This window comes from Anastrepha obliqua, chromosome 1 (assembly GCF_027943255.1).
Source record: "Anastrepha obliqua isolate idAnaObli1 chromosome 1, idAnaObli1_1.0, whole genome shotgun sequence".
Lineage (NCBI taxonomy): Eukaryota > Metazoa > Arthropoda > Insecta > Diptera > Tephritidae > Anastrepha > Anastrepha obliqua.
In genome coordinates this window covers 31,513,334-31,531,852 of record NC_072892.1, presented here as the reverse complement: position 1 = coordinate 31,531,852, position 18,519 = coordinate 31,513,334, and the positions used below count along the sequence as shown (strand labels likewise).

Genomic DNA, 18,519 nt, shown 5'->3' with positions numbered 1-18,519 from the left:
AAAGTATTGTAGAAATAAACCAAGGTTTGGTAAATTTCCATAAACGACCAAAATCGAATTACTTCTGAGGAAATTTAAAATATTTCCGTATAATTGAAATGGATGACGAACTGCTTCATAATCCATCAAAGATCAAATTTTTGCTGTTTTGTTAGTTACGGCTTTTTGCATTTCAGCTGAGGATATGTATTCACTCACACTGGATTTTTGTTTTTTTTTTTGTTTTCAAATCTCATTCATACTCCCACCAAGCGCACATAAGCCACATGACGCCCAGCTTCAACTTACCGCATCGCGAACAATGCGCTGTCTGCGTGACGTGAGGACATATCCAATCTTCAAGTACACGTACATCATAACTGCGAGCGGAATGAAAAATGAGCCCATTGCGGAAAAGACCACATATCCTTTATTTTGATTGTAGCGACAGTCGACATTGCCCTCGCGGCGTCGTCCCTGCTCATACCTGGTAATAAACAGTAAATAAAATGTTTATAAATAAATACATGAAAACTTTACTTAAGGCAATAATAAATAAACGTCGCACTCAATTTTCATACATATACACATAGCAGAAATAGTCTGTCTTCACTCTTTATATTAAAATATTAAATTTTAAAAATAAATGAATCTAAAAGATATCCGCAATTTCCTTTTATTGTACTAAGATTAAAAGCAATCATCAATCAAGAGGAACTCATACTAAGAAAGACAAAAGGCAGATGGCTTCGCATAACCAATTGCAAATGAGGACAGGTATACTGAATCGGTTATAGCATTCGATAGAAGGAACTGTAGAACTTTAGTTGGTGGGCACTGCCTAGTTGCGCTGTATGCCTACAAGCTAAATCTAACTCTTAATGTAATGAGCTGATAAAAAATAAACTCTTGCTCATCTTCTATGCTGCTGTCCGGCTCCCTCGAAACCTAGACCATGTTAGCCGGGTGCTCTCAATTTTGAAAGACTAGAAATACAACAATGAACTGGGGCTTGAGCGACTCCTAAACCTCGCGAACAGTACACGCATCTTGAGCGATGTATATTTTCACCAAAATAGGCCTCTGATCTGGTATCGCTATGGACTAAAATGGTCTCTGCGTGGCTTTGGCCAGCCAGTGCACCCTAACTTAACCTGTAAGTTAATGAGATTAAAAGCAGTCAAATAAGTCAAGCAGAAAAAGTGTGCGATCTCTTCACGTAGCAACTATTGATTGGGTGAAAAAGAAGAAAACAAGCTAGTTTTTTTAGCATTCAAATAGCAAGGCTACAAAGATATCATCCATAGAAAAAAGATACTTTATTTAACTATGGATAAAAATGGAAAGAAGATGAATATTAGCGAAAGAAAAATGATCTATAGTTGCTGGAAAAATGGTAAAAGCACTCGGGAAATTACGCAAATTGTGGCCAGGCAGTGCTCATCAATCCAAAAAGTGATTAACAACTTTAAGCAAACAAAATCCTACGAATGCAACTTCGCTCCGGACGCCTATCAAAAGTTTCGGAGAGAGAAATGTACAAAGTAACCACCCGTTTGAGGACTAAACAACGACAGACAATAAACCGCAAAGAATCCCAGGACTTTCTGAGTTCTTCGTCCATTGTACTTGGCCGAAAGAGTTTTCAAAAAAGCACATGAAGAAATCGAAGTCCATCTGTTCTGCGCTTTCCTGAGAAATAAGTTGTGTGATTCCCCTTTAACAACAATCAGGTAGATGCCGATGACCGGGTAGGAGGTCGCTGAGACCATTTTTAGTCTCCTTCCTGGCAAACTCATCACCAGTTTCCTTTCCCTCTATGTTCCTGTGTCCTGGAACCCAGATCATAGAAATGTTATCTGCACTACGAAGAGATTTGATCTCCTCCTTACAGGAGTTGACCAGTTTAGATCTGCACCATGGCATTGTCAGAGTCTTGATCGCGGCTTGACTATCGGAGAAAATGTTAATATCTTCCTCAACCGCAAGTTTCCTAAGCATTTGCATGCCTGCACGATCGCAAATGTCTACTGCCTGAAAAACACGATCAATACTCGGAAGTTTGAAGGAAATAGATAAATTGGCTGATTTAGAGGAAACTCGTGCTCCCACTCCCGATTCCATCTAGTCTGCGGGTAGCGAAATTTGTGCGAAGTTCAGAGAAATACGGTGTTCACAGCCCAAAAATGCTACCATGTCCTTCGAGCGATTGCCTCCAGAGGCCAACCCCCTTTAACCTGATTGCACAATGTGAAAGTCGATGGGAATTCAGTGCAAAACGCCATTCAGGACAAGTTCTACATACTCCGGTGATGTCAATACACGCAGTCCTTTGCACTTTCCTCAAATTCAGTGATATTTTAGCCCTTCTGAAGAGCTTTCCACCAAACCAGGCATCCATACGTTAAAATTGGCAGAACCACTACATTGTATAAGTAAATCCAAAGAACGCCCTGCGGTTTGACCACCCATTTTTCGCAGAACGTAGACTTGTGGGAGTAAAAAGCTACATCGCCTTCTTTACCCGATGTTCAATGTGTAGTTTCCAATGGAGTTTGGAGTCAAGTATAACTCCAAAATACCTAATTTTAAATTCACCTAAATTTTTCAATATTTTTTTTATACTTGATTCCGAGAAATTTCTAAATCTTAAAATTAAAACTTTAAAGAGTTTAAATGAAAATTTGTTAAATTTTTCTAAATTTTGTCTAATGTTTGGGAGTAAGTCGTTGCAAAAAAAAATTTTACTCGAAAAGCATTGTAAATATAAAAAAAAATACCATGTACTCAGTCGCTGTATACACAGGGTGGCGCAAAATTAGTCACTCTATAGGTGACAGTCACATTTGACATCTGTGAACTAGACAGCTGCAGTAAACAAACATACAAGCAAATGAAACACCTAAATGTCAAAATAAAGATTTGCATCATTCAAATTTATATTTTTTTTATTTAAAAAAAGGACGATTAATTTTGCACCACCTTGAATATCAGTGAATTTTTACAATAAAAAAATGAGAAACGGTATTTACATTTTTTAGGATTTTTTTTACTTCTTTTACATACAAAATTAAAAAAAAATGTTTTTTAATAAAATGAAAAAAAACAAAATTTTTTTTAATAAAACAACAATGAAAAGAAAAAAATAAAAATAAAATTTTTTTTTTATTTTAATAATTTTAAAAATGGCCTCCCAAAAAATTGGACCTGGACGGTGTTGTCTATTTTGGCTCTTCTATTTATCTGAAACACAAAAACCAAAAAAATTATTACTCACTATGACTGTAGCTATGTCCCTCTATTAGAATAAAAAAACATGACATATGGCAAATGGTTTAGAATTTGATATTCTAAAAATTGGGCTTTTTCCAGTTTTTTAATAAAAAAAGTACGAAATAATTGAAATAATAATATGATTCTAGCACGGGCGAGAGCCACTGATGTTGTGAACAAAATATTAAAATTTTAAACGATTCGGTTGAAATTTTTTTTTTTTTAACAACACCAGGCAGAAAAAAGTCGTTTCGAAATAATTGAGTTTCAAATTAGAGGCAGAGGAGCGCGCGGATCACTCTCTATCTAGTTAATGGGTTGTAGAAGCTATAATATTGGGAATTTCCGCATGAAAATTTCGCAGTATATTCTTAAAATACTATGTTTCCGAGATATCCAAAAAACAATAAATCGATTTTTTGAAATTTCTAGACCACCAGCTCCCCTTAAGGGGAGACGACTCTATTCTTTGCGTTCGAGCGCTGGGAGAGGAGTTTTCATGTATTCGAACTTTAGACGCGTTTTTCTAAAAACTATATTTTTCGAATTGGCGAACACCATAACTCGAAAAGTTATTGACCGATCTCCCTAAAATTTGGCACACATCTTTTCTATGATATTAGTTTCAATGTGAATTTACAAGTTTTCGATCATTTTTCGAAAAAATAATTTTTTCGAAGCAAAAATAGTAGGAAAATTCGCCCCAAAAATCATTTTTTTCTTTCTTGAAGCATTTTATTCCGCGAATTTTTTTCCATTTTTTTTAATTTTATAGAAGTTATGACATTAATAAACCAAAAAATTTTTGGTTTTTCGTATTCATGTCACTGACGCCGATGCTACAATTCCCGTCGATTGAGAAGCCCCGCTGTGACCTTCCTGGAAGAGTTGAGTATACATCCGCTATTTTAAATGACTAAAATAAAAATAAGAAAATTATATTATTTTTATGTGTCCCCACCTAAACGTCAAGTTTTTTTTCTGCATTTCATTTGACATTTTTCAATTTTAGACTAATTCAATTTGAAGCATGGAAAGATGCACAATTGAGCAACGCGTTAAAGTTATTCAGGCTCATTATGAAAACGGGCGTTCAAATCAAAATGAATATCGCGCACTTCGTGAAGAAAATCATCTTCAGTGATGAGGCACATTTTCACCTCAGTGGATTCGTCAATAAGCAGAATTGCCGTATTTGGGCGAATGATAATCCAAGAGTGATTGCCGCAAAATCAATGCACCCACAAAGAGTGACTGTTTGGTGCAGTTTATGGGCCGGCGGCATCATTGGGCAGCATTTTTTTTTAAATGAGGCCGGTCAGGCAGTTACTGTGAATAGTGTTCGCTATCGTCAGATGATAACGAACTTTTTATTGCCCGAATCGGAAGGTATGGATGTGGACGATATGTGGTTTCAACAGGACGGTGCCACTTGTCACACAGCTAACGAAACAATGGCTCTTTTGTGCGAAAAATTTGATGGTCGAATAATCTCACATCGCGGCGATGTCAATTGGCCGCCAAGATCATGTGACTTGACACCGTTGGACTTCTTTCTTTGAGGTTATTTGAAAGAAAAGGTGTACGTCGATAAGCCAGCAAGAATTCAAGAGCTAAAGGATGAGATCATTCGACACATTAACGGCATAGAATCTCAATTATGCCTCAGCGTCATCGAAAATTTGGACCATCGGATGAAGGTGTCCCGCCGAGGCCGCGGCGGCAATTTGGCCGATATTTTGTTCTATACGTAATTAAGCGATACCAATATTATCATAATAAGGAGAAATGACAATAATTTCCTAAAAAAATTGTATTTTATTCAAAATCAACACCAGCTCTTGAAACTTAACTACACTTTATAAATAAACTGTATTCCAATTTTGAAAAAAATATATTGACTTCTTCATTTTAAATAATTTAAATGAAAACCAGGGTCATATTTTCCCATTTACAGGTATCTGTCCCCTTAAGACTAAAATTCTTAAGATTTCTCCTTTTGTGTAGTGTAATGTAATCAAGTTCACCAAAGTTTTTTTTCTTTAATGGTAAACAAATTTTTCAAGTCTCAATTTCTCATAGTAAAGGTCAAATTTGTATTCCCTCGTTTTTCTTAGACATTCGAGGAAGATTAATCAAAATTTCAAGCATTTTTCTGGATCGGATGGTAGCACGATAAGCATCCATGTGAATTGCACCATTTTCTGTTACAATTCCAGGTATAAATGAAAAAATATCAAATAGGATTTGAAACAATACGAAGACCCCCGCGCTTTTAAAGCTGCTGTTTTTTCTGCTAGTCTCTTTAAAAATTCCATCGATATTTCATTACAAAGGCTTCCCAATATCTACATTACAAATTACTTTGTAAGCTTCCTATTCGATAGCCATACACAGTTTGTTAACAAAACGGATTTCCTAGTCCGAGTTGTAAAATTGTTAAAGCACAGCACTTCCGTTTGTTTTTTGCCCCCAATCCAGTTTCAAATGCTGTCTAATGCAGCAACTTTTGTTGAATGAGTTGCCATTCATGCATTTTGGCAGCCGTGAGTGGTTTTGGTAATTGTGTTGGGGCACTATTCCATCAATCCAGCCTTCCCTCCTTGTCGTTTACATCTTTTTCTAAATCTCTCGGCACCCCTTCAGGCATTTCGTGTGCATTTGTTATTAATAGCCTTACAATGTTATCAACATTATGTGGAAATTGTTTTTAAAAGTTATGTGGCAATTGCTGGCGCACTAGCACATACTCGTTCTATATATGTATATATATACACATCCATGTGTGTGCATGAGGAGCAATATTTTCGTTAAAAAACATTCACAAGTTTTTTATGTCACTAGAGAAAATGTGTAAAAGTTGCGCTTCCACTCAATAAAGTTTTTGTCAATGCCAAATGATGCGCTGACGCAAAGACAGTGGAAAGATAAAAAATGGCATTACGAATATTTATTCTTGTTTTATGAGTTATCACTTTTACTGTATGTATCTTGAAGAGAAAACTTTAATTAAATAAATTGAAAGCAATCTTGGGAACATTTTTTTTGTACAAAGTGACACTTTCAGATGGCTTGTTTAATGAGGGATGGTTAAAAAGAGGTGCTGGTGCTAAATTGACTTTGTTATTGGCATTATTATATTTCATTGTTGAATCCCTCCATTTTTATCAACTACAATTTTATACCAGACAGTTTACTCGCATTTGCTTTTATTGCAAACATGTCGCCATTTCGATTAGACTGAGAGCACCAAGAGATGAAGATATGGTAGCTGATCAGAATATCCTTTGATATTATTTTTTTTTTGTCGGAACGACTAGCAAGTACAGCACTCAGAAAAAATAGGTCCATTGTACTGCACTCGGATTCCCTTTTTAATTTTCTTTAAATCTACCCGACCTCCGAAGAAATCTGAGTAGATTTTGTGGTGCCAAGGAGCCATAGGTGGACGCTTCTAAACACATCAGTGCCAAAGACCTCCAGCCTGATTCGCACGAAGGCAGGGCAGACGCACAGAAAGTGGTCCGCCGTCTCATCCTCCTCTTCACATGTTGGGCAGATTGCACTCTGGTACTATACTGATTCAGGGAATTAAATAAACACAGACATGGATACTAAACTACAACTTTTTGTTTATACTTATTGTTTTTAAAAACTAAACTAACCGGAGTTCAGAAAAAAAAAACTTAAAAATGTAATTTATGCACATAAAACTGAGAATTTTTTATCAATTCTAAGAAATGTGGAAAAAAATCTGACACTTGAAACCTGGCATAAAAATGGTATTCGCATATCATCTTAATGGCAAAAAAGTGAACTGCGCTCAAAGTACAGATTTCCTCACAGCAACATTACCTATCTGGGTAGTCTAGTTGCACGAATCTTGCACTTTTTACAAATTTTACATTAAACACAATAGAGAATGGGATTCAAGTGTGGATTTCATTAACATTTTTGATAGCGTAAATCACAAATACTTCTCGCTTATGCTTTTGACTGGCGTGAAACGTATCTGAAGAACAGAAAGCTGCTCGTAAAATTTTCTTTATTTAGAGTTTTCTGGGGCAATTACACAAAAATTAAGAGGAAAATAAAGAGCAAATTAGTTTTAATTTTTTTTGCATACCTTCCAAAATGTCCATTAGAATGGACAATCCTACTGAATGACAAACCGCTAAAAATCTCAAGTACTGCAAACAAGTTAGCTTAGGTAAGGTTAGGTTAAAATGGTTGCTAAAGGAGTGACCACACTTGGACGAAGAAATCGAATTCATTCTTTGTAATCACTGAAAACAAGTACTGTACGAAGTTCTTGTGCCAAAAGTAAAGTACCTAATGAGATTCCTTTAAATATTTCGACTTTTACTTGAAGAGCGAGAATTACAAGCACTAAATATGCCCGTATTTTAAAGAAAAGTAAGAATTTTTAAACACAAATTGGATAAATTCATCAAATTTTTTGTAACTCGATTATTCTAGAATGACAGCTTGGTCGATTACCTTAAAATCTAGGCTAGTATTTCCTCTATATGAGGAAACGTAAAAAATGGAAGCTAGGAATACTTTCGAATTTTACGGTTTTTGTTTTTTTGAGACAAAAACAAACTTCTGTTGCACGCAAGCTACTCATGTGACCAAACAGAGTATTACAGGCATTAATTAATAGTTTTAAACGGACACATGGACATACGAATGTCGTTTGAGAAGTCCGAACAAAGTGAGAGAGGTGGCACTACTGGTGCGTAAAAAGGCTGGCGGGAAAAAGATTTCATTCAAATGACCAGGTGATTTCAGAAACGATTGACTATTTTTCAGACTTGGACAAATCCTATTATTCGGAAGGAACCAACAAACTAGAACAGCGTTAGAGAAAGTGTATGAGCTTAAAAGCAGACTATGCCCAAAAAAGGTTTACCCAAAACAGGAATTTAAATTTAATTTTTGCACAGAATTTTCAAACAATCAGGCCAAGGGTTCTATAATACGCTGTCTGTTCAAAAAAACGAAAAAAAATTAAAAACAAAATTAAAAGTTTTTTTTTTAATTTAACAAAAAATTTAACAAAAAAAAACTTTTTTTTTCAAATTTAGCAAAACAATTTGATAAAAACCATTTTTTTCCACTTGGCACATGTAAAGAAGAAACATTAAAAAAATTGATTGGGAATAATTTTTCTTAAATTAAAAAAAACTCTAATTTTAAATTTTTTTTAATTTAATTTTACATTTGAACTTTTGTTAATTTTTTTAATTTAAGAAAAATGATTCCAGTGCAATAATTTTTTTATTTCCGTAGTTTTTAAGTTTAACAAAAAAAGTTAACAAAAAAGTTTTTTTTTCCGCTTGGCACATGTAAAGAAGAAGCATTAAAAAAATTGAATGAAAATAATTTTTCTTAAATTAAAAGAACTTTAATTTAAGTTTTAATTTTTGTTAATGTTTTTCATTAAAAAAAGTGATTCCAGTTCAATAATTTTTTTTTATTTCCATAGTTTTTAAGTTTAATAAAAAAATTAACAAAATAAAGTTTTTTCCACTTGGCACATGTAAAGAAGAAACATAAAAAAAAATAATAAATTTTTAAATTAAATTTAAAAAAAAATTATTTTGTTTTATTTAAATTAAACATTTAATGTTTTTTAATATATATATTTTTTTTAATTTTATTTTTTTATTTATTTTTATTTAAACAAAATGATTACCATTCAATTTTTCTTTTTTATTGATTTCCGTAGCTTTTAAATTTAACGAAAAAGGTTATCAAAAATTAAATTTTTAATTTTTTTTAATTTAAAATAATTTTTAATTTTTTTTTTAATTTAAATTTTTTACTTATTTTTATTTAAACAAAATGATTCCCACTCAATTTTTCCTTTTTATTAATTTACGTAGTTTTTAAGTTTAACAAAGAAAGTTAACAAAAATAAAATTTTTTATTTCTTTTTTTAATTTAAATTTTTCTTGTCATTTTGGTTGGTTGGTTAGTTTAAGGGTGACCCCGCATCGGAGTGCCACATAGACCGCAAGTTGGGTCCGTTGTGTTGCCCTAGAGCTCATTATATTGTATGATTTCCCCACCCAACCGAGATTTTTATTATAAATTTTGGTCAAAGATTTTAATTCGTTTCGAGAATTTGATGAGAGATTCGATTTTCAGGTCCGAGAGTACTGAAAGATTGTCAATTGTTGGAGAGCCTAGAAGAGCGAGTCGACTTCTGGCTAGACCGGGACAACTGTACAGCAAATGCCTGCTCGATACTTTCTCATCTTCGTCCTCGCAGTATCTGCACAGGTCGATTTGAGGAACCGTGCGTGAGTGCACAAAAGGCAGTGGTCGGTGATAAGAGATATTATATGCCTTAGTTCGTGTTTAGAAAGACTTATAAAGGTTTTTGTTAGTTTCAGATTGTTTCTTGTCATTTTAATTAAAAATTTTTTTTATTTAAACAAAATTATTCCCATTCAATAATTTTATTATTGATTTCCGTAGTTTCTAGATCGGACTACATATGCGCAGGAGCGATTCTATGCCAAGTAATGCAAGTATTTGAGTGTTCTGAAGTTTTCTGAAAACTGGTTTATTTGAAGATTTAAGTATAATAAGAAGTAAACTGGAAAATTTTTGAAACAATTTTTACAATTTTGAGAAGTATTCAATGTTGAACATTTTGGTATAGAGGTTATAACCTTGTGTTGGACTAAGAAAATTTTCTTATGCAAATTTTTTTATGGCATATTCTAAAAGTACAGCATCTTAAAAATATAAGTTCAAAAAATCAGAAACAGCGGAGCACTAGAACGAAAGTTACAGACCGTGGAAGCGGGCAAATTATCCATAAATGAAGTGCACGCAAAACTTTAGACGCACTTATCTCGAAGTCGTGTTTTGAAAATTACCGTCGCGGTGGTCATTATTTGTCAAAAACTATTTAACCGATTTGCATAAACCTTATTTTTAATTATTCGAAGTTATAACCTCGTGAATCACTTTTTACAAATATTTGCATAGTTCGCTGGAATTAATTTTTTTTTAATTTTTCAACCCCTCAAAAAACATTTTTTGGTGTACAGAGAAAAATTGTGTTTGGATAAATAAACCGTTCAGATTCACTAAAAAACATTTTTATACATTTAATTTTTTTGATTTCAGTTAATCTGCTCATGCGCTACCGTGATCAGCGCAGGCCTCTTCTAAAAAACTGCGTTTCGGAGGAGGGGCGATACCAACAATAAGTAATAACATTTTTTTAACTCAACACCAAAATGTATTCTTCGAGAGTTACCCTTCAGTGCGATATATGTCTCATTTGAATAAGAGTTCTAAAACATATTTAAAAAAATTATGACAATCGTCCATATTTTCGGGCTCACAAAGTATATAACCCCTTAAAGTTAAACATCTTCGATTCTTTCTAACATTTCTATATTTTGTATTTTTTATTTTATTTTTTAGGATAAATCCCATTCGAAAAAAATTTGTTTAAAAACGAAAGTAGATTAGGTTGTTCAATTTTTTTTTAAATTTTTTTAAATTTTTTTAAGATTTTATGGAAAATAAAATGCCCATTAGAGAATCTTTTGACTTATTTTAAAGAAATTTTTGCAAATAAAGTAGGTTATCTTAGGCCAGTAATTTTTTTGGGATACGTTAAAATGCTAGAACTGTAGCAGTACCTGCTAAAGCTGGCCTAAAACTTATGTAAAGCTTTTTAGAGTGTAACGAGTAGTTTAGCGATTAATTTAATGCAACTGAATAATAATAATTCTCAAATAATAATAATTAATTATAAAGAAAAAATATTTGCTCGCAATAACTTACAATGCAAATGTTTAAAAAAATGTGCAGCTTCAATTCATATACTCACCAGCCCAAATATGGTGGACATGTGATTAATAGCGCCGTCACCCACACAATGAAAATCATGAATAATGCCAAACGTTTCGAGCGGCGTTTTTTGGAATAAGTAAGAGGTTGAGTCACTGCAAGATATCTGAAAATGCACCATTATCAAAAATGAGTTACAAGTCACCTTAGGGATAGCTAAGCTATTTGCTACAATAATCTAAAGTATCATACAATAATGCGGAGTATTACAGGGTGAGCTGCTTTATTTGAGTAAATATTTGAGCTCAATGTGAAAGAACATTTTTTGAAGCGCGAATTAACAAAACAGTGGACCAGTATTTGCTGCTACCACTATTGCCGCCGTCATTCAAGTTATACACTCTTAAGTACCTCAACCGAAGCCTTCAAAATTGTTGATGTTCTTAACGCAGCTGCGGTACTTAACTAATCGCAATTACCTCAAGAGAATTTTCTAACTCAAAAGATTTGTATTAAATGATAACAGCCAAATGCTGGTTTCTAAATTCTCCTCTGGAGAAGTTCTTGGCTTTACTTGGTGTGTTTATGGGGAATTTAAGTTTTAAGATTTTGACAGTGCAAATAACTTAGCGAAACTAATTTTTATAAAATAACTTCAAATATAATTTCTGTTCTCAGATTTCTCTTATAGAATTTTAAGAGCAATTTTCTGTCTTATATTTTAACTTTCTACCTCCTACCTAAATGGGCATTTTACACCCATTCTCAAAATATGTATAAAGAAAGGGTTAAATTATTCCAAAGGAATTTGAAGCTCAAAAATTTACTGGGGGTCACCGAAGACGAAAAACCCGTAAGAGGTCAGGCGAGTACGCAGGAAAGCTTTTTGGGAGCTACTCTTTGCCTGCTTGGCATAGAGAAATTGAATATAGAATTATGAGCATTAGAAGATCGATTTGTATGAAAACTAAATTTTTTGTCTTCCGGTATCACATAGGTTAGAGTTGTTGCCACTCTGCATAAAGAGGGTTGCCACTTAGGTCTGAAGGCCCATTGTGATACCTCTAATTGGGATTCTAAGTCTGCTAGACATTCAACGATGTAAAAATTTAGACAGTGATGTCGCGTTCTGGCGAGAGCGGGGCAGTAGCAGGAGGAGTGTTCAACGTCCCCCACCTCCTCCTTGTAACTGCAGAACTTGCTGAAGAAGCGTTTCCCTTTTAAATTGTTTGCTTATCCATTCCACTTCATTTTGGGTGAGAATTACATTCATTTTGGGTTTTTTACATGTGAGGGAAACCCCATTCGTTTCCCATGTGCTCCTATTCGGCAGTGTCTGGTGATGATACCAACCACCGTACTAATGGATTGAAGATGGATCTACTTCTTCCTTCGAGGCCTGTATAGTTACCTCACAAGCGGACCCAAGTGGACTGTATCGCATTATTTAAACTGAAAATGAATTTGAAGGAAACTTTCCCAATAAAGCTGTTTGGCAAAGGGTAATAATTCATTCGATAGAACTCTTTCTGCTCTACAAAACTATGTTAATAGCATTTCTGAGTTATTTAATTCTTTCATAGTTTTGAGGCTTGGAAATGGAATATCCAGGAAGCAAAACTCAACATTTTCGACACTTGCTCTTCTTTGCTTTGCCTCATAGGCAAGTCTACAGCACGAAAATGGTTTGCAAAGTTCAAAAATGGCGACTTTGACCTCGATGACACCTCCCGTAGCGGAAGGTCTTCAGAATTCGAAGAGAGAGCGTCTTAAATTTTGAAGGACAACCGTCGTGAAACCAGTCGTGAATTGGCGAAAGAAATGACCAGCGTTCATAAAACGATTCTCAATCACTTTCATTGTATGGAATTTACTGAACAATTGAGACAAACTCCTCAAGAGTTCACGTGTTCAACGACAAAACAAAGAAAGCTGCCTTCAACACACGGTCATAAACAGCGTCACGGGAGATAAGAAGTGGTGTCTATACATCAATATGATGCAAAGAAAGGATTGAACGCCTCCGGATCTTCATCGAAAGAAGATCATGATATTGTTTGGTAGGACTGGGAGGGCATGGTGCATTAGGGAATGCTCGAAAAGATTGCCACGGTCAACAAGAAGCTCTACATTGTCCAACTATACCGCGTGAATGAGACTATTCGACTGAAAAGACCTGATCGACATGGTCAAACCAACGTCCTTCACGACAATGCCAGGCCCCATCTTGCACAAGTCGTCAAAGCCGCACTGCAAGAGCTCGAATTAGAGGTCCTTCCACATCCGCCGTATTCTCCGAACCGTGCACCGACCGATTACCATCTTTTCCGTTTCCTGTCAAACCATATGAAGGGCGTTACCTCCGATAACAAACAGGTCCTTAAAAACTGGCTCAACAACTTCGTTGGCACCAGACGATTGGTCGAGAGGTGGGAAGTGGTTGTAAATAGCAACGGCGAATATATACTTGATTAATGTATTGTTATTATTATTGTTTTTTGTTTAAATAAAATAAAAATATTCGGTAAAAACGCTGCGAACTTATTCCCTAATCTAATAATTGAATTTTTGAATTTGAATTTTTTTCCATATTAAAAAAGTTGTATACTAAGGTGAACCCCGGGACGCGTGCCGGAGTCTCGGAATATTTCAAAAATATACCAAAATTCCAGAATCAACATTTTCCGCTAATATTGGCAGCCCTAATGCACAGATGTGTATTATACAAGGTGGCGCAAAATTAATAACTCTATCGAAAAATTTATAATTTTTGCAAATGGCGTCGTACGTTACTCATATTTGACATTTGTGAACTAAACAAATATAAAGCGATGGGGGGCGTAAAAAGTAAAAACTTTCATCACTCAAGAACAATTTTTTGTTTGTTTTGGTATAAAAGTTATTCAAAAATAAAATTGGCTGATTAATTTTGCGCGACTGTGTAGCTACATCCATGCATATCAAAAATACATTAAATTGTAATTGAGTCTCCTGAGCGAAAACATGTTAAATTACAACAAATAGATGAAACACGAAATGGTTGTAGGTAATAAAAATGTCAGCAAATAAATTTTTACTTTCTTTTTGCAGTCTTTCGGTTTTTTTTTGGCATACGACGACGGCGGCAATAGCAGCACCGATTAGGCAACAAGACAATGACAACACCGGCGATAGCAGCACCAAAGGGAGAAATTACGGTTTGCTGCCTTAGCAAGTAATCGCATGTTTACATGATTGTGTGTGTGTGTGTGTGTGTGCTGTAATATGTATAGTATGTATTTTGTACTTTGTAGCATAGTGTATAATTTATATACTTTTGCTTTGTTGTCTATGTGCAATTGTTTGTGATACTTCTAAATTACCTGTCCAGACTTATGGCACACAAACTCAGTATGGAGCCGGTACAGAGGAGAACGTCCAATGAAATCCAAATATCGCAAAGGATCCAGCCGTAATGCCAGCTACCTGCCAGACACAAGCGCGTGAGTACATAGCGACCGTTGCAGTAGAGTTGCCGAAAAAGTGACACAACCAGCAGACATCCGAATTTGTGTGTGAAAGGAAGAAAAGGTAATGTTAGTGTTTTTGCGGTATTTTGTTCAAAGAGATACGAATCTACTCCATGCTTGGACAAATTGATAAATAAACTTGCATATATGTGTACACAAACGCACACACAAACACACACGCATACACGCCTCAATTACATGTTCACCCGAGTTTACTTGGAAACACTTGTTACAAACAGTTAAATTAGTGCGAATGTGTCATTAGCAGATGCGACCAGCTACCAAGGTGCGTTTGAACATACAAAACAAAAACATAAAAAAACAAAAAAAAATTCTATACACAATCAAATAAAGTACATACAGAACATAGCACCTAGAAACTTCGGCTTCTTGCCTTAATTGGCCTTAATCCTACTCAAGCTGTGAGTTTATTTGCTTGACCAACTGGCGATATGAGCAAATACCTACGTACATTCGTATGCATGAACGAATGCACATCGCACACACTCATCTGTATGCCTAACCAGTAAGCAAAAAGTAAGTAATGAAATATGGTATATTAAATAAGGGACCTTATTAACTCGCTGAGTGCGCTAATCTTTACCTGTGGCCGGCTCCGGTCCCTGGGGACCGCCGTTACACTTTTCGTGGGACCGAAACTATTAGAGTTAAAAGATAAATGCAACTTGAATGAATGTACTGAAATATACTTTTAATGAGCTTCATTGAGGTCCTCTAAGCAATAGTGTTGGAGGGTTTTACACATGCAACAAAGTGTAATAATTTTTTCTGTTGAATTTTTGGCTTTCTTGGACCCAAATAATCTTGAGTTTTCATTAGACCAACCAGCGCACTATTTCCGAACTTTATGGACGTCGCCTTCCTTTTTCTGTTATTTATGATTACATTATTGCATACTTAGAAAGTGACTGCTTTCTGCCGGCCGAGGAAAAAGATCAGAAATATCGGCGTCCCGCTCAGTGTGTTCATAAGTATTTTATACTGTGTTGGGGAATAAATTCTCAGCATTTTTAAAAAATACTTTTATTCAAACAAAACACAATAATTATATCCATAAGTTAGTAAATTTTATATTCCACGTTGCTGTTTACACCCCCATTTTCCTACTTATCGACCAATTTGTTGATTTTGTTCCGCCAAAAATCGGCTGTCTGGTGTCAACGAAGTTGTTGAGCCAGTTTTTAGGGATATCTTTGTTATCGAAGGTAACGCCCTTCATATGGTTTGGCAAGGAGCGGAAAAGATAGTAATCTGTGTAAAGTCTGGAGTATACGGTGGATGCTGAAGGACCTCTCATTCGAGCTCTTTGAGTGTAGCTTTGAGAACTTGTGTGCAACATGGGACCTAGCGTGTTCGTAAAGGAGTATGGTTTGACCATGCCGATGAGGTCTCTTCAGTCGAATAGCCTCATTCATGCGATGTAGATGGTCAATGTAGAGCTCCTTGTTGACCGTGGCATTATTTTCGAGCATTTCTCAGTGCACCATGCCCTCAAAGTCCCACCAAACTCATATAATGATGTTTTTTAGATGAAGATATGACTTGACTCTCGGTTTTGACGTATTTCCACTCCTTTCTTTACCTCGTTTTAATCTATAGGCAACATTTTTCATCTCCCTTGACGATTCGGTACAAAAAGCCTTGTTTATGACCGCGTGTTGCTCGATGGCAGGCGAGATGCTGAGAATCAATTGAAAGGCCACTTTTTTTGATTTTTTTCGGAGAGCTCGTGAGGCAACCAGGCTCCCAATTTACCGGAAAATCCCATTGAATGAAGGCGAACGAAAATCATTTTATGATCGCAGTTAATTTTTTCCGCCAATTCACGACTGGTTTGGCGACCGTTCTCCTTCAAAGTTATTTGAGACGTTGTTCATCGAATTCAGAAGGCCTGCCGCTGCGGGACGTGCCGTTGACGTCAAAGTCCCCATTTTTGAACTCTGCAAACCATATCCGTGCTGTAGACTCGCCCATGACACCTTCTCCATACACATCGCAAATGTCCCGGGATGCTTCGGCAGGTGTCGAAAATGTTGATTTTTGGTTCCTGGGTATTCCATTTCTGAGCCTCAAAACTAATAAAAAATTAAATAACCCAACAACACAATTAACGTAGCGTATGCTTTACGTTTTCAACAATTTTTCATGATGTAACTCGAAGGTTAGCCATTGCCATATTGATTACGCTGGGCACTTCTCATATCGATAGGGTTCTTGGACGGCCAAACTCGGGCTTAGATTTTAATATGCCGGTTTGCCTGAAATTGTTTTCTACGCGTGAAAGCTTTGCCAATATTTCGGAAGCTATTTCCTTCTTTTCAAGATTTTATAATAATTGTTCTTTCTGATACACTAATTTCGTTTTGGTTGCCATGTTTTCAAATTATTATATATATATACATATATATAATTGGCGCGTACACCCTTTTTGGGTGTTTGGCCGAGCTCCTCGTCCAATTTGTCGTGTGCGTCTTGATGTTGTTCCACAAATGGAGAGACCTACAGCATGGGCTGGGCATTGAACCACTCCAATTCTTTTAAGACTGAGTTATAAGTAAGAAAGTAATTTCTGATGAAAAGTAGTTAGTGATGGGAGTAAACTCAATTTATTCGGTTCTGAAGGCAAACAGAAAATATGGCATGGCGCAAAACGAATGAAGAGCTGCAACCGAAAAACTTCGTCCCAACTGTGAAGCATGGCGGAGGTTCGGTGGTGATATGGGGCTATATGTCAGTGATTGGCGGAGGTAAATTGCAGTTTGTGGAAATAACTATGGTTTATGGTTTATTCAGACATTCTCAAAGCTATTTGAAAAAATCAGCAAATAAATTAAGTCTGAGTGGCGGATGGTATTTCCCACTTGACAACGAACCGAAGCATACATCTCATATAATAAATTGAAAGGTTGCTTTATAATATTTCAAAACAACTCCATTCGCCATTCCAATCACCAGACTTCAATCTATACAACGAACTAGAACGCCGGATATGCAAAAGAGCTTATAGCAACAAGCACGAACTTAGTGGTCTGAAGCGCGAATACATATAGTAGAACCAAATAACATCCGAAGCTACAGAGAAACTAACGGGTGATTTTTTAGCTATTATCTTTTTAAACAGTTGGTTTAAACAGCTGACGCACGTTTCGTGTTTTGTTTCACTGTCAAACACCTTCTGTTTGGCCTATAATTTAACCATGAATCGTCTTACAAACGAACAACGCTTGCAAATCATTGAATTTCATTATGCAAAATGTGTGTCCTGTTAAGAAAGTTTATCGCGCACTTCTTCCATTTTATGGTCAGTTTAGTCGACCCACTGAAGTGGCTATTCGAGCTATTGTGACTAAATTTAGAACCAAATTTACATTATTGGACATCAAACCATCAACACGCCTACGTAGTGTGCGAACTGAAGAAAATATCGCAGCTGTATCGGCCCGTGTTAATGATGACCATCAATTATCGATTCGTCGCCGTTCGCAGCAATTGGGCTTCTGTTACTCAACAACGTGGAAAATTTTGCGAAAGGATTTAGGTGCGAAGCCTTTCAAAATACAGCTGGAGAATTTTTGGTGAATGGGCTCTTGGAAAGTTGGTCGAAGATCCACTTTTTTATCGAAAAATTGTATTCAGCGACGAAGCTCATTTTTGGATCAATGGGTACGTAAATAAGCAGAATTGTCGATTTTGGAGTGAAGATCAGCCAGAAGAATTGCAAGAGCTACCAATGTATCCAGAAAAGGTCACAGTTTGGTTCGGTTTATGGTGGAGGTATCATTGGACCGTACTTCTTCCAAGATGCTGCAAATCGTAACGTAACTGTAAATGGTGAGCGCTACCGTGAAATGATATCCAACTTTTTTTTGCCCAAAATGCAAGAGCTTGACTTGCATGACATGTGGTTTCAGCA

The 18,519-nt window shown here is 35.6% G+C and overlaps 1 protein-coding gene across 1 annotated transcript in view; it reads right to left on the bottom strand.

Moving 5' to 3' along the window:
• The window catches only part of LOC129235792 (tyramine receptor 1), a 42,476-nt gene that overhangs the window by 2,552 nt on the left and 21,405 nt on the right, over positions 1-18,519 (bottom strand). Inside the window, exons 3-5 of the mRNA XM_054869831.1 lie at positions 14,439-14,541; positions 11,117-11,242; positions 289-466 (exon numbers count right to left, since the gene is read on the bottom strand). Coding sequence (XP_054725806.1) covers positions 289-466; positions 11,117-11,242; positions 14,439-14,541 — 407 coding nt within the window. The remainder of the gene's footprint in view (positions 1-288; positions 467-11,116; positions 11,243-14,438; positions 14,542-18,519) is intronic.